This window comes from Mya arenaria, chromosome 7 (assembly GCF_026914265.1).
Source record: "Mya arenaria isolate MELC-2E11 chromosome 7, ASM2691426v1".
NCBI classification, from domain to species: Eukaryota; Metazoa; Mollusca; class Bivalvia; order Myida; family Myidae; genus Mya; species Mya arenaria.
This window is the reverse complement of record NC_069128.1, coordinates 43,655,035-43,670,670: the sequence shown is the minus strand read 5'-3', so window position 1 is coordinate 43,670,670 and position 15,636 is coordinate 43,655,035. Positions and strand designations below refer to the sequence as shown.

The following is a 15,636-nucleotide window of genomic DNA, read 5'->3' as shown; positions in this document are numbered from 1 at the left end:
GATACCATCATACTTAATTCAACACGTTCAAATATCAACTGAGTTTAAAATGTTCGTTATTGGCATTGAACCTCTGATGTTTATATCAAATATAACCATATGAAACTATAAACTGTTAGAAACTCGAAATTTCAGAGAAAAAAAATAACAAAAACAAAGTGATGCGCTTTTTAGCGGCTTAAGCAGTTTAAATCCTAGTATTTGTGTGATCAAATAGCCATTTTATATTCAACGTTCATTTGCAGTGATTGTGTAAGATAAAACACTCATGGATTAAGTAGTCAATGGAAGCATGTAGGTCCATTATCGTTCAAATCACCACTGTTTACTATATAGAGAGGTATTTGTAATTGATTGTACTATTGAAAACATCCATTTCTTCGCTGGATGCATTATGGGAATGTCTTATCAATTAATCAATAAAATTGACCAATACATATAAAGACTAAATATAAAGAATAAACTACTTGTGTATTGATTTATATACACAACGTGTGCGCGCGTTAATACCTGTTCTGATTTATCTAAGTCTTGCTTGATTTGATTCAGCAGTACGTTGAGCTCCCGGCGAGTCTGAAATGAAACAGTCAAATATAGAACAGTATATGAAATTTTAAATTATGCACGTTTTAACAATTATTTTCAATCGGACAGACATGGTAGGATTATAATATTATTTGAAAAACATGCAGTCTTATAAAGTTCGACAGTCCAGACTTAGTGTTAGTTGAACTTTATGAATGAAGGAAATATTAAGTGACGGAAAATTGATGATTCGAAAGTTAGGAAACACTTTATTGATGCAACAATCAACGTGTAGTTTGGAAGAAAAGCGACACGTGTTTAATAGAATATAATCCATGACGGTTTAAAACACTTTAGCAACCAGCATCATACGTGATACCTTGTTTATTTTTGCAGTTGATGCGACAACATCGTTGGCACTTCCATCGTCGCTCCCAGTGACTTCGTCTTGTTGTTCACAAACCTCCTCCAAATCTTCAAACAGGCATTTTAGGATGACTTTGTTTTCTTTGAAGTCAAACCCTTTAAAACTGTGTTTATGTTTGATTTCTTTAAGGTGGGATCTGGCATCCGAAATCTCATTCTCAAAATGTCTACTCATTAGGTACAAGTACCCAGCCATATTATTTGCTACAAAATTATCAATTTTTCTTTCTTTATGATCACACCACTTGGTTTTCTCATCACAAGTTTTAGTAATATGGGACTGCATCTTCAAATTTTCGTTATGTTTCTCTGATATCTTTTCTCTAATGCCACTGGTCAATTCATCTACCCGTCGTTTTATTTTATTTCCTAACTCAATACATTCTTGCATACATTTATCAGAATTTTCATTGGAGCTCTCCTTACAGTGTTCTGCTTCATCTTTCAAAAACAGAATTTCATCTCTTACCTCCTTTAGCACGAACTTCATTGTGTTGACTTTCTCGCAGTCAATGTTAACTACTTCATGCAACAAGTCAACAACTTCTTTTGCACAAGGAATATGATCCGAATGAAGACATCGGCCACAAATCATGGAATCATGAATATTACATAGAAACATAGCCTTCTCAGTCTGATGCTGCTTACATCTTTCTTCTGTGATGTCCCGTAATTGCACATTGAGATTTTCTGTATCATCCTCGTGCATTTTCACAGCCACATGAATAATGATAGTATGCTTTTGAAACACCTTTACTGTCTTATGAATATCTACACAAGTTTCACCAACGTATCCACAAATTTTGCAATATCCAACTGCACTTTCGTCACAGCACATTTCACACTGAATATGCTTTGATGCCATGTCAAATGCTCATGGAAATTCAAGATAAAATGAATTAAACCAAAATGTTCTTTAATGCGAAAGTTCGATATGAGTTATTGTTTTTGGTTGATTAATTGTTTCATTGTAATCACTATATCGTCTTTTATGTATCACTGAAAAAAAGAATATGGAAATAATAATCAAGATCATGAGAATACAAATTAATAACAATAAGTTTGTTATAAAGCTAACTGCAAGTAACGATGTCAATGTAAACAATTATTGTTAAGACCTTAACGCCATGCCAATCACAGTATCAATCACAAATCATAAAGGCTAGATATGCTTTCTTGCGTTTTAAATACTGGCATGTGAAACGAACGAATCTATCATGTTTCTTTTTTTTTTTATTTTCATGTACAATTACAACCATTGTTTAGATTTTGGAACGACACGTATGAACATTGCATAATGGAGGAGTGTCGGTTATACTTTGATTAGGTATTTGATTGACTAGTACAACTATGTTTACAATTTAGTATTGTCCCTAACATGTATCGCATAAGTAAAACAAGCAAACCATTTATAGCAAGCTTGTTGTATGTCAACAACGTCATGGGATTAAGGGACGGAGACTTACTAACAGGAAACTAACGGAATTCACAAAGAAGCAACAAAAATCATACATATACTTATATACCTTAGCTCCATAACTTCATAACCAATCGCGTTCTTGACTGAATACAAACGCATCTGGCATATAATTTCTATATGGCTGTAAAATATTTTGTTATAACGGGGAAGTTTACCCGTTCTTTTTGTATTAAAGTTCAGTCGTCACATATTAGTGAATCGTATTTTGATCACTGGATCAAACATGTTAGAAAAGAAACAATCGAATAAATAGCGTTGATTTTAAATCATCATCCCCCATGCTCTCTGAAGACCGAGGGAAACTTACATGCATTGTATACAGCAAGAAACAACTTCCTTGTTTAAATAACATTGCTGATTTAGCTTTGATACACTTAACACATATTTTATGTTATCATTTAAAACACAATTATTTATTGGACACACTCCAATATGTCATCTATTCAAACATATTGATTATGATAAAAACGCTAATACACGAGAAAGCACGTCAAAATAACAATAATAGTAAGTTAAAGCTAAAACTTATTCGTCGTTCATCTCATTTAATGTAACACTACTTGTACTAAAACCCCAACGTTAGCACTGTAAGTAACTTAAGCCATCAAATTTAGTAAATATAACTTTATGTATGAATTTAATACGTATTTGTTCAATTTGTAGAAAATTGTATTCATGACATGCATAGTGTGAATTTCAAAATCGATAACATGATTAGTTGATTACTGAAAACCGGGGTCAACAAAAACCTGCATTGTATTCAGAAGCAAATTACTTCCTTGTTTAAGTAAAATCTGTATTGTTCTGTTTCGCTTAAACACTCATTTTTCATCATTTAAAAAAACACATTTATCCAAATATTGAACACCCTCCCAAATGACCACATTTTATAATTATATTTATAATTATCATAAGGAATAAACACAAACAGGCATTTCAATGTAAACAAGTGACGTAAGTTACTACCGGAGCAGTCAACAGTTTTGTTAAACGACGATATTCACTGTCTACATGTAATTTAAGGAATATTTTAAGAAATGATATTAACAACGTTCAATTGAAAACAGCTTTAATAAAGGGAATATCTATGGTGTGGTAGTATGAATTCTGTATTGATTTCATTAAGGGACACACCCGGAATTCTAATAAAGATTAGAGGTTTTCCTGTAATGATACTTCTAAGCACAAATTGCTTTGTGAGAACACGGATGAATAAAAATCAAAACGAACAAGAAAAAGCAAATGCAACGAAGTAGATCAAATATTGATAAGTATCTGTCTTTCGGTTATAATAATGAAGTGTTTGAGGATATTAACTCGAAAAATCGGAAGATGAAACCCAGGACATTGAGCGCTATTTAGAATAGCCCGAATAATTAAATCACGGTTTATTCTTGGTAGCATAACTCATATAACTGTCGGGACAAAGTGCTTTTGACGGCAAACATAGATGTTGCATACTAACTTTGAAGTCAATGGACCGTACATTTTGTTTGCAACGATTAACAATTATTTGCAATTGTTATGAAAATCAAATGAAAATTAAAAACAACATTATAAACACCATATGATTTATTTATTTATTATCTGTTGATTTTCGCTTTCACATTTGATTTTTGCTTAGTCGAAACATCGCGTTATAACACCAATGGGTATGAAGTATCTGATCAGAAGTGTCCGATGAAGGACTACTCAACCGCAGAGGATATAATTCTGTATCTGGAAACGATACAAAATAATAGTGCAATTTTTCTGTTTTTTACTCACAGAGACAAAGCATTTTGATCCCAACAAATAATTTATTCTTGTGTGTTTTTCATTTTGGTCGAAATAAGAAAATAAGAAAGACACAAGATTTACCCTCCGTTCAATGGTCATTACCTTTTCACAAGTATAGTCAACAGTCATTTACATTTGCTTAAGTACTGCCGAAACTATAGTAGAATTTCATGAATTACAGAAATATTATACTTTATACAATAATCAAGAGTTTTATACAGTTCAGACATAATGAACGACAGTTATGCATTTGGTACATCATTAAACGAACAGCTTCCCGCAAAGGGAGGTGACCAGTGCGCATACGTTAGCAGAGTTGTCTGCTTCGAGTCTATCTCGATGTAAATATTGATTAAAAGGCGTTTTTCGTAGTATTTCTATTGTTTTAAAGTTAGGTTTGCTAGTAATAGCTTCAATTCTATATGTTTGTTTTAGTTACACAATGTTGATGAGTTATTGACGAATTTATTGTTGCGAAAACACTGTTATCGCGATATCGAAATTAGAATTCAATTACAGCAAATAGCCAAGAATAAAAATCGGAAATCGAAAGTAGACGTATTTTCGGAAAGTCCACATCAAAAATGTCTCTTTTTAAAGTTATTCTTTATTTAATAAACGTTTTTGCTTATGGGTTTAGTTTATTGAGATTCCTTTATTAATGATAATTACAATGAAAAGTACAGGGCGAATTGTTACTTCTCTAATTTCTTATAACATTTTGCACCCTCAGTTTGCTCTCACTAGACACTTAGTACTAGTGAATTTGACTCCGGAAGCGGACTCGAGAGTGTTTGAAATAAATTGTTTGCTTCGAGCTTAAAATGATATAAACGAACCAACCTGAATTATATTCAGAAGCAAATAACTTCCTTGTTGAAAATCTACTTTCTCTTTTGAAGGCTTAAAACACTTTTAATTCATCCTTTAAAGCACATCTATCTATACACTGAACACGCCCAAACATATTCTCCTTTTTTAACCTATCGAAAAAGGTTATTACGTTTAATACACAAAAGAGAGCAATTTAAAAATACTTCACCGAAACCAATGCTTCTGCATCGATCTTATTATATATATAAAATGCTTTTACTAAAATCCCAACGCTTTCACAAGTCATTTAGTTGTCACAGCTAGCGAAATATTTTTAAGTTTAAATTTATATTGTAAACAAATTATTAGTCATCATTAGAAAATAGTGGATTTCAAAATTACCCTTTAATCTCTGAAGACCGGGGAACACCAACCTGCTTCATATTCAGAAGTAAATTACTTCCCTGTTTAAGTCAGATCTTTATTATAAAATGATACACTTAAATCACTTACTTGATATCGTTTAAACACACATGCATCCAAACATTGCACAAATTCTTAAATATTATCTTTTTAAAACCTATTGATATTTTTTCTTTTGGTTTAACACATCAATATAAACAACTGAGGTCAATTGCTGAGGGAGCAGTCAACAGTTTAGGTAAAAGAGAATAATCAGTGTTTACTTGACGTTATAGGAATGCTTTTAGATATTTTACAAAGGCTTTGGATAGTAAACTGCATTTGTATTATTAGTAAGTTCAACGTATGTTTTAAATATATAGATCATATAAAGCATGAACTAAAGATGTACTATTTGTTTATATTGAAGGATTTCTGTTTTGATACTTCTAAGCACAATTTCACTATGTGAGAACACCTCTGAAGAGAAACAGAATGAACAAGAAATAGCACATGCCTCCGATGAAAGAAAGTAGTATACAACTTTAATTAATATGTGTCTGGCGGATATAACTAAAATGCTGTTCTTGATGACAATAAACCGAAACACTGAAAGTTAAAATTTATAATCGAGTAAAAATAACTGAAATACGATTTCATTATTGGAAACATTACTCATTTAACTGTCGGGACACAGTGTAATTGACGGCCAATGTAGATGCTACATTTTAACCTAGTCAATGGTCCCCGCATTGGATCCAGTTTGCAACGTAAAACACACATATAATGTTTATAAATCATTTTGCATATTCTCGATTTCACGCTTGGTCTTTTCGGTGGTCGAAATACAAACATTAGTAAATCTTATGTTACTGATCACAAGTGTCCTATGAAGGACAATTCAACAGCAGTGGATAGAATCCTGTATCTGGCAACGATACAGAATCATACTGCAATTCGCCTGTTCCGTGCGTGCAGAGAGAAGCGGTTTGTCCCTAACGAAGGATTTTTTCTTGTGTTTTTTCTTCTTGGTCGGCCATAATAAATGTAGAAGAACTCCTCTGAGAACGGTGCTCATTACATTGTCACAACTTATGGTCAAACAGTCATATACATAAAACGATGTTCAAACGTCTTAAAATATAGACAGTCATGAAACTCGGACACGTAAAACATCTTACAAGTTTACATTTTGTTAGTACGATAAGTTTAAATAATCAAGAGTTTTATACTTATTACACAGGAGAAACGCTGGTTATACGCTACTACAATATTGGTCGAACAGCTCCCCGCAAAGGGAAGTAACAATTGCTCATACGTAAACAAAAGTGTTGTCTGCTTCTAGTCTATCCTGCTGTAAACATTGACTTGTTTTTCGTAATGTTTTTAGTGATTGATAGTATGGTATTGCTAGTTGTAGTTTGCGTTATACATATTTGTTTGAGTAACATAAATTTGATGAATTGTTGACGAATATGTTACCGGTATATCGAAAGTGTAACTTTCATGTTTAGCAAAAAGCCAAGAATGTAAACCGAAAGAAGACGTATTTTCTGAGTATCGACAATATACTAAAACATTTAAAATATTGGCTCAATGATGTAGTATATTGAGTTTCCTATAATTTTAGTACAATGAAAACTACAGGAATAATTGTTACTTTTTTTAATTATTAAAACAATATGTTCCCTTAGATTGTGCTCTTCATATTTTTGCAGAACGTTAAAGATACAATTATACAGCGCATAGAAGATTTTTATTTTTAATAAGTCATATAACATGCCTAATCTGGAGATATTGGCGTCAACAGCGTAGCACGCGACATCGAGTGTCGGCTTTAACTCAATGAAATTTAAAAAGATATACTAGTTTCTTGTATTTAATCATTTTACAGCCCCCTCTGTCTTACATAATTGTTAAACTTTACAGAAATATGCGTTTACTAATACATGTACAATATGCATAATAAAAGCATGTAATAAACGTACAATTAAGGCTCGTTCTCTGTCTTAAACGATATATGCTTTCGATGTTATTTGACAATCTACAATCTGTTTGCAGAACTAAAGCTTTAGAATGTTACGTATGTCATGTTCATAGTACTAAGTCTTAAGACCACACGCAAGAAAAGTGTATATACTTGAGGATTAAGAACAACACGTAAGAGAGTTTCGAGGGGTGAATGCGAAAAGGTTCTAAGTGACATAAAATAAAGAAGCAGATAGAACCTTTTCGCTTTCAACCCTCGGTTTAAAATAATGGAAGCTTGAAAATTTAAAGCAATAATGTTCCATATTACTTATGTTTTAGAAAGTACGACTATACGTTCAATGGGTCTGCGGTTTAGTGATAACCGTCATAATAAACATCATTACTGAGATGTTAAAACGTTACGTATGAACGCTTTATAGAACTGGCGGTTAAAAATCTAATGCAGCAATATGGCTTCATTCCGCATATTAATGCATTACAGAAATGAGGCCTCATAGTGTTATATAGGAAAGTAAGTTACGGATAATAAAAATCTCCTAGAACTGAGCCTTTCGAACCTTACGCATGCCATTTTTATAACACTGTAGCTTTAAAACGTCCTGCGCGACCATGGTATATGCCTGAGGCTTAAGAACGTTACGAAAGAGATGATTGCAGAAACTCTGCGAACTATTTTATTAAACTGAGACTTTATTTAGTTACGCAAGACAAGTTCATTAAACTGAGGTTTAAGAACATCATGTAGGACAACTTCATTGAAGTGAGGTTTTAGAACATAACAAACAACATTTAAATATGGAGTATAAGATTTTCGAGTGCAATTTGATCTTCTAAAAATATATTTTGAGAAGGTACATCCATTTTACGTTTTAAATAAAGAAGATATTTTATACCAATCAATTTAATGTGATAAATGTCTAAAATGTTAAAATTTATTACCTCATAAATAAAGAAAGCCTCTACGATCCAGCTAACTGCTGGGTGGTTTTCTTCAAAGATAAAACTGTATTTCATCAGTCTTTGATTTCCAATACAAATGCTTGATCTATTAAATAACGTGTTAAATAGTATCGCTCAGCTATATTGCACATAAACTCTCTCATTATAAAGGACATGGTAATACGTTTGAGTACATTGCATTACGGTAAGTGCAGATTTTACGATGACGATTTGAGAGCAATGTACAAATTACATTTCTTAGTACATATTTAAATCAAGATTTATATTTCTATTGACAATTGAAAACCTCGTGTCATACTCAAATCCTTTCATGTCAAAAACTCAGGAGAGCAGCCAGTTGTAATCAATACTTATGTAATATTATACCGCTCTTTCTGAGTGAAAACAATACCCACTATATCTTAAGATCTTGTCCTTAACTAAGATCAAAATAAAGCCTTACGTGTTTACTTACAATCCAAAAGGCCGGCATAGATGCGAAAGTCGATTGTAGGACCAACATTAAAAATGTTAAAAATACTTTCTATTTAGTTTTAAGGTTCAATATTTAACAAGTATGATTCATATATGCGTGGCGAAATAAAAAGCTGTAATTAGGAGTTACGCATTTTTTACGACATAATATTTTATCAGATTTCCAATCAAAAGGCATTTACGTTTTCCCGGAAATGTCTTAATACAAAAATAATATGTTTATGATTCAAATTGATCGGAACTGCCTAATCAACAATGTCTTGGAGCTTAGTGTTGATTGCAGCTAGATTTAAAACAATATATTTGCATTTTTGTAACCCGGAAATATATTGCATCCACGACTTTTCATTATTGTTCTAAATAACTTTTCATCAAGAACACTCAAGACTTTGTTGAATAGGTAGTCTTGGGGTATTTTGACATAAAAAGAAAGTAAAGATGTTGACAGACTTTTCCGAAATAATGTGAATGTTTTTTGATTCAAAATCTGATAAAATTTTCTTTAGTAAAATTTGTTCAACTCCGTAATACCATAAAACATGTCACCAAGAATAAATGTTTCACTCCTCAAACGATCGTTCCTCAAAATTAAATAAAATAAGAAGTTTTAAAATGGTTTAGTTTTTTACCTTCCCTATTCACTTTTGAATTGTGACCGACTCACAAAACTTGAATGTTTCTTGACGCAATGAAATAAATAAAAATGTGTCATACAGATATACTTTTTGACTCATAAAATCAAATCATTATAAAGTAGCTTTTATTTCAAATTATAATTCCCTATGCTGTCCCTATGGTCTCTGAAGACCGAAGAAACCAAGCTGTATAGTATTATTCAAGCAAATAACTTACTGTTTTCAATGAAATCGTCTCGTAGCTTTGTTACACTTAAAACACTTGGTTGTCATCATTTAAAAACGCATTTATCAAAATATTGAACACACTCCCCAAACAACATTTTACACATATTGAATATAATTAAACCTCTATGACAAGAGAAAGCACATCAACATAACAATAATAGTTAGCCGAAGCTAACACTTATACCTCGATCTAACTTAATGTAACATACATTTTACTAAAATCCCAACGTAAGCACTGTAGGTAACTTAAGCCATCAAATTTAGTGAATATAAGCGAGGTCAACCAATCTGCATTGTATTCAAAAGCAAATTACTTCCTTGTTTAAGTTAAAACCCCTTCATTGTTCTGTTACGCTTAAAGCGCTTATTTGTCACCATTTGAAAATCACATCTCTCCAAATATTGAACACATTCCCAAATGACCTCTTTATAAACACCTATTAAATCATTATTAGGGATAAACACAAGAAGTCATATCAATGTAAACAACTGACTTTAGTTACTAGGGGAGCAGGTTCAGTCGAAAATAGCTTTAACTAAGAGAATATCTATGTTGTGGTATTATGGATTCTTTATTTATTTCATAAAGAGACACACCCAGAAGCCTTATAAAATTGTAGGTCTTCGATATAAATCGTGAAAAGCATCAACTAAAACTTGTTTATTTTGCTTATATTAAGATTCCTGTTCTGATACTTCTGAGCAAAATTGCGTTTGTGAGAACTCTGGTGATGGAAAAGAAATAGCAAATGCTTCAGAAGCAACGAAGTAGAATTAAAAATAGATGAATATTTGTCTGTCGCTTAATGTCATGAAGTTTTTGACATTAAATAAAGCAATCGGAAGATGAAACCAAGAACATCGAGCTCCATTTAAATCAGCCATAATATTTAAATCACGTTTACATTCTTCGTAACATAACTCATATAACTGTCGATAAAGAGGTCTAATGGAGCCAATGGACCGTACATTGTTTTGCAATGTTTAGCAATATTGTTTTCCTATTGTTGTGAAAATCAAATTAAAAATAAAACAACATTATAAACACCATATGCTTTTTATTTTTGTTCATTGTCTTGACTTTTGCATTCACGTTTGTTTTTGTGTGGTCGAAGCCACGGGTTATAACACCAATGGATGTGAAGTATCTGATCATAAAAGTCATATGAAGGACGATATAGGTGCTGCCTGCAAACTTTGAAGTCAATGGACCGTACATTTTGTTTGCAATGTTAAACAATAATTTGCAATTTTATGAAAATTAAATTAAAAATAAAACAACATTATAAACACCATATGTTTTTAGTTTTGTTTATTCTCTTTTGATATTCGCTTTCACGTTTGTTTTTTGTGTGGTCGAAACATCGCATTATAACAACAATGTATATGAAGTATCTGATCTCAAGAGTCCAATTAAGGACGACTCAACAGTAGAGGACGACTCAACAGCAGAGGACAGAATTCTGTATCTTGAAACGATACAAAATCATAATGCAATTCGTCTGTACCTTGCTCAAAGAGACAGAGGCATTTTGATCCCAACAAATAATTTATTATTGCTGTTTATTCATCTTGTTTGAAATAAGAAATGTATAATATTTACTCTCCGTACAATGGCCATTATAGTTTCAAAAGTAAGGTCTAACAGTCATGTATACCAATATGCTTACTCTATAAACTATAGTCAACATGTTATGAATTACAGAAACATTATACTCTATACAAATTTATCAACTTGCAAGTACGACCAGTACAAATTATCAAGAGTTGTATACATTTCAGACAGCATGAACGACAGTTATGCAGTTAGTACAACATTGATCTTACAGCTCCCTGCAAAGGGAGGTGACCAGTGCTCATAAGTTAGCAGAAGTGTTGTCTGCTGCGAGTCTATCTTGATGTAAATATTGATTTAAAAACGCTTTCCGTTATCATTTTATTGTTTAAAAGTAATGTTTCCTAGTAATAGCTAAAATTCTATATGTTTCTTTTAGTGACATAACGTTGATAAGTATTTGACGAATTTGTTGATGAGAAAACACGGTAAACGAGATTTCGATGGTAGAATACATATACAGCAAATAGCCAAGAATAATAATCGGAAATCGAAAGTAGACGTATTTTAGGAAAGTCCACATCAAAAAGGTCTCTTTTAATTGTTATTCTTTATTTAACACATTAAAAAATATGTTCATGGGCTTAATTTGTTCTGCTTCCTTTATTAATAATACAATGAAAACTACAGGGCGAATTGTTAATTCTCTTACTTCTAATTACATTTTGCTCCCTCAGTTTGGGCTCTTATTACTTCAGCAAAATATTAAGGATATACATTATACTGTACAAAGTTGGTCTTGAATAGATCATATAACGCGCGTTATTCTGAGATATTGGCGTCAACAGAGTAGCACCTTCTACGAAGTGGCGTTATCAAACTGTTAAGCTTCATATAGAAGGATTTCTTTTCTAGGTTAAACTCTTACTCTTTTTTCATCACCCACTATACCATGACTAACCTGTCTATGACCCAAATGTCTTTCAATATTTTGATGCTTTACAAAGATGTTAAATAATACATTAACGTTTTCGACGTTAATCGACAAACTACAATCTGCTCGCAAAATTAAAGTTTTAGAATGTTTATAGAAATGAGGGTTAAAAAACCTTACGCAAGAAGGTTTATAAAACTGAGGCTTCACAATGTTCGGGAGTAAGTTATGGATAAAGTTTCAGAGAACTGAGACTTAGAACCTTCCGCATGCCACTGTCATCAAACTGTAGCATTAAACCGTCATGTGTGACGTGTTCATATAAATAAGACTTAGAACCTTCCGCTTGCAAATGTCATCAAACTGTAGCATTACAACGTTATGTGTGACTTTTTCATATAAATGAGACTTAGAACCTTCCGCATCCAAATGCATTATACGGATAATGTGAACGTTGTGAACAGTGCATTAAGTGGATTTAGGGTATATGGGAAGAAAACGCAAGAGTAAGAGCTCTCCGGGAGGCGCGGGCTCTATCACGGACACTCCAAAGAGACTTAACATGAGTCTGGCAAATTCATCACCAGTGTTTTCGAGTGGGCAATCGCCTAATGGACAGTTCACGGGCCAACCATATATGATACCACCGGGAGTTTATAGTGGAAGCATAAATACTTTGCAACAAAATGGACCACCAATCGTTCAAAACATGTCCCAAATTCCAAGCACACATGTCTCACAACAAGGACAGGTTGACCCAAATATGCTTATTATGCAAATATTTGATCGTGTGGACCTAAAATTGGGACAAATAGACGCTATTAAATCGTCAATGAATACAATAATGACCCGATTAGAAAATGTTGATCAAAAGGTTAGAAGGTTTGAATCGAGACTAACGGACCTTGAAAGTAGCAGGCAATTTGATTCGAGCAGTTTGGACTCCTTAACAAAGCGCCAGGGGGACATAGATCAACTAACCAAGTCTAAAGCACATGGAAAATGAAAGGTCGACTTGCGATGACCTCATGAACAAGCTCAAATGCGATGAACTAAAGAACAACCTATTGTTCTTTAAAATACAGCACTCGAGTACAGAGAACGAGGCGGACTGTCGGGGCGCGGTTGTAGACATCCTACAAACAAAGATGGGGATCGACAACGCCGGAGAGAGGATGCAAATCCAGGTAGAACGACTTGGGAACTACAGGGCCGGGGTAACTCGCCCTATTTTAGTCAGGTTCGATAAATTTGAGGACAAAGAACATGTGCGACGGTCATGTCCAAAACTGAAGGATACAGCAATTGGTATGAGCCCACACCTGCCCAAGGAAATCATGGACAAACATAAACCGCTCATGGCAGAGTTCAAAAAGGCTAAACGTGATAAGAAAAGGGCTTTCTTTAGATACGACAAGCTCATCATCGACGGTGAGGAATTCATCCCACAGCCAACAAACCTAAGCAGTCACTAGGACCAGCATGGGAGTGGTATTAGTTTACTTTCCTGGAATGTTGAAGGTTTAACCAAAGCAAAACAGTCGTGCAAAGATTTCTCAGACTTTATTTCCCAATATAATAGTATTTGCCTTGAAGAAACATGGACGAACAGTAGTTCAGATATACGATTAAAAGGATATAGCAATCCTATACACTCGTTTAGAAAGTTCCAAAATCGACGCGCGAAAAGGTCTAGTGGGGGCATTATTATTTATATCGATGATAGGATAAGAAAAGGAGTACAATTAATTAAGAACGATTTTGACTGTATTGTTTGGATAAAATTGGATAGACATTTTTTCGGAAATGATGAGGACTGGTACATAGCAGTGTCATATATCCCCCCTGAAAATTCACCAGCGCATACGTTGTATAATATGGACATTTTTGGCAAGATAGAAGACGATTTGAACCTTTTCACTCAGCGCGGAAGGACACTTTTGATCGGGGATTTGAATTGTAGAATAGGCCAAAAAGTTGACTTTATTGAACATGAACGGATCACAGACATTGATCTTTACGGTACATTAAATGATGAACCACCGCGACGTCTATCACGGGATTATGGAAATAATAGATTCGGTGAATATTTAATTGATATCTGTAAATCTACAAATATATGTTTACTGAATGGTCGAACGGGTTATAAAGAGGACAATGGACAATACACCTGTTATACGCACAATGGTGAAAGTGTTGTTGACTATGCATTAACAAGATATAGCAATTTTAAATATATTAATGACTTTAAAGTTCATTCGTACAATGAATTTTCCATGCTCCTATATCTCTGCAACTTAGAACTGGTACGAACATCGAGAGCATTAGAAATGAGGACATTGAAATTTGCAAATGGAACGATTCCGATAAATTATGTTTTGTTAATGATATATCGTCAGACTTAAATTCATTGATTGAAACTCTTCAAAGTAATGGCAATACAGTGGGCGGCATTGAACAATCAGTGTCATATTTTACAGAGTACATTGTTTCAAGGGCAGATAAATATTTTAAAAAGAAAGTACGCTCAAATAAACGGACTTTTCTTGACAGCGATTACAAGGAGCGAAAATCTTGGTTTAACGACGAATGTAAATTCAAATTGTACAGGTATAAGGAAGCCATTGAACAATTTAACTGTACAAGAAATGACGCGAATTTCACCACTATGAAACAGTGTAGAAAGGACTATAAATATTGTGTTCGACGTACTAAGCACAATTATCAGATATATAAGGGCCGACAAATGCACGACCTAAGGCATTCCCAACCACGAGGTTTCTGGAAGAAAGTTAAGAAGATAAAATCTGAAACAAATCCAAACATTTCTCTAGAAACCTTTTTCGAACATTTCCGACAGCTTTCTGACAATTCAGATGCTGAAAACAACTAGGGTATTGAAGCATTCCTGCAAACATTTGACGAGCAACAAGACACTTATGAGACTATGTATAGTGAACAAGACTCACAATTTACAGAACGTGAAATTAGTAACGGCATCAAACACTTAAAACGGAATAAATCGAACGGTATAGACAATGTCTTAAACGAATATTTTATTGAATGTGCCGAACACCTAACACGACCGCTACAGATATTGTTTAATAGGATACTTGACTCTGGAACATTTCCAAGTGTATGGTCAATGGGAATTATTGTGCCAGTACTTAAGAAACCACCCTCAGATGATGTGAATAACTATAGGGGCGTGACACTAATTAGCTGTTTCGGAAAGCTGTTTACAAATGTTTTAAACAACAGGCTTAAATGCTGGGCATTGAAATATGAGAAGCTAACAGACGCACAATTTGGTTTTAAAGCTAACCATAGCACTACTGACGCGATCTTTGTACTTCATAACCTCGTCCAAATGTATCTAGATGAAAAGAAAAAGGTCTACGCTGCTTTCGTCGACTATTCCAAGTGTTTTGAC

The 15,636-nt window shown here is 33.4% G+C and overlaps 2 protein-coding genes across 7 annotated transcripts in view; one reads left to right on the top strand and one right to left on the bottom strand.

The window, feature by feature from the left end:
- LOC128241692 (uncharacterized) overlaps nt 1–15,636 on the bottom strand; it is a 60,951-nt gene that overhangs the window by 26,221 nt on the left and 19,094 nt on the right. The window contains exons 1-3 of one of the 6 annotated variants that reach the window (XM_052958732.1): nt 9,704–9,781; nt 905–1,950; nt 511–573 (exon numbers count right to left, since the gene is read on the bottom strand). In XM_052958732.1, the coding sequence (XP_052814692.1) occupies nt 511–573; nt 905–1,816 (975 nt within the window). In that variant the 5' untranslated portion in view covers nt 1,817–1,950; nt 9,704–9,781. The other 5 variants (XM_052958727.1, XM_052958731.1, XM_052958730.1 and 2 more) reach the window with 5 other exon arrangements.
- On the top strand, nt 13,199–13,678 carry LOC128241162 (uncharacterized). The gene has a single exon (XM_052958129.1). The coding sequence runs from the start codon at nt 13,199–13,201 to the stop codon at nt 13,676–13,678; it is 480 nt and encodes a 159-aa protein (XP_052814089.1).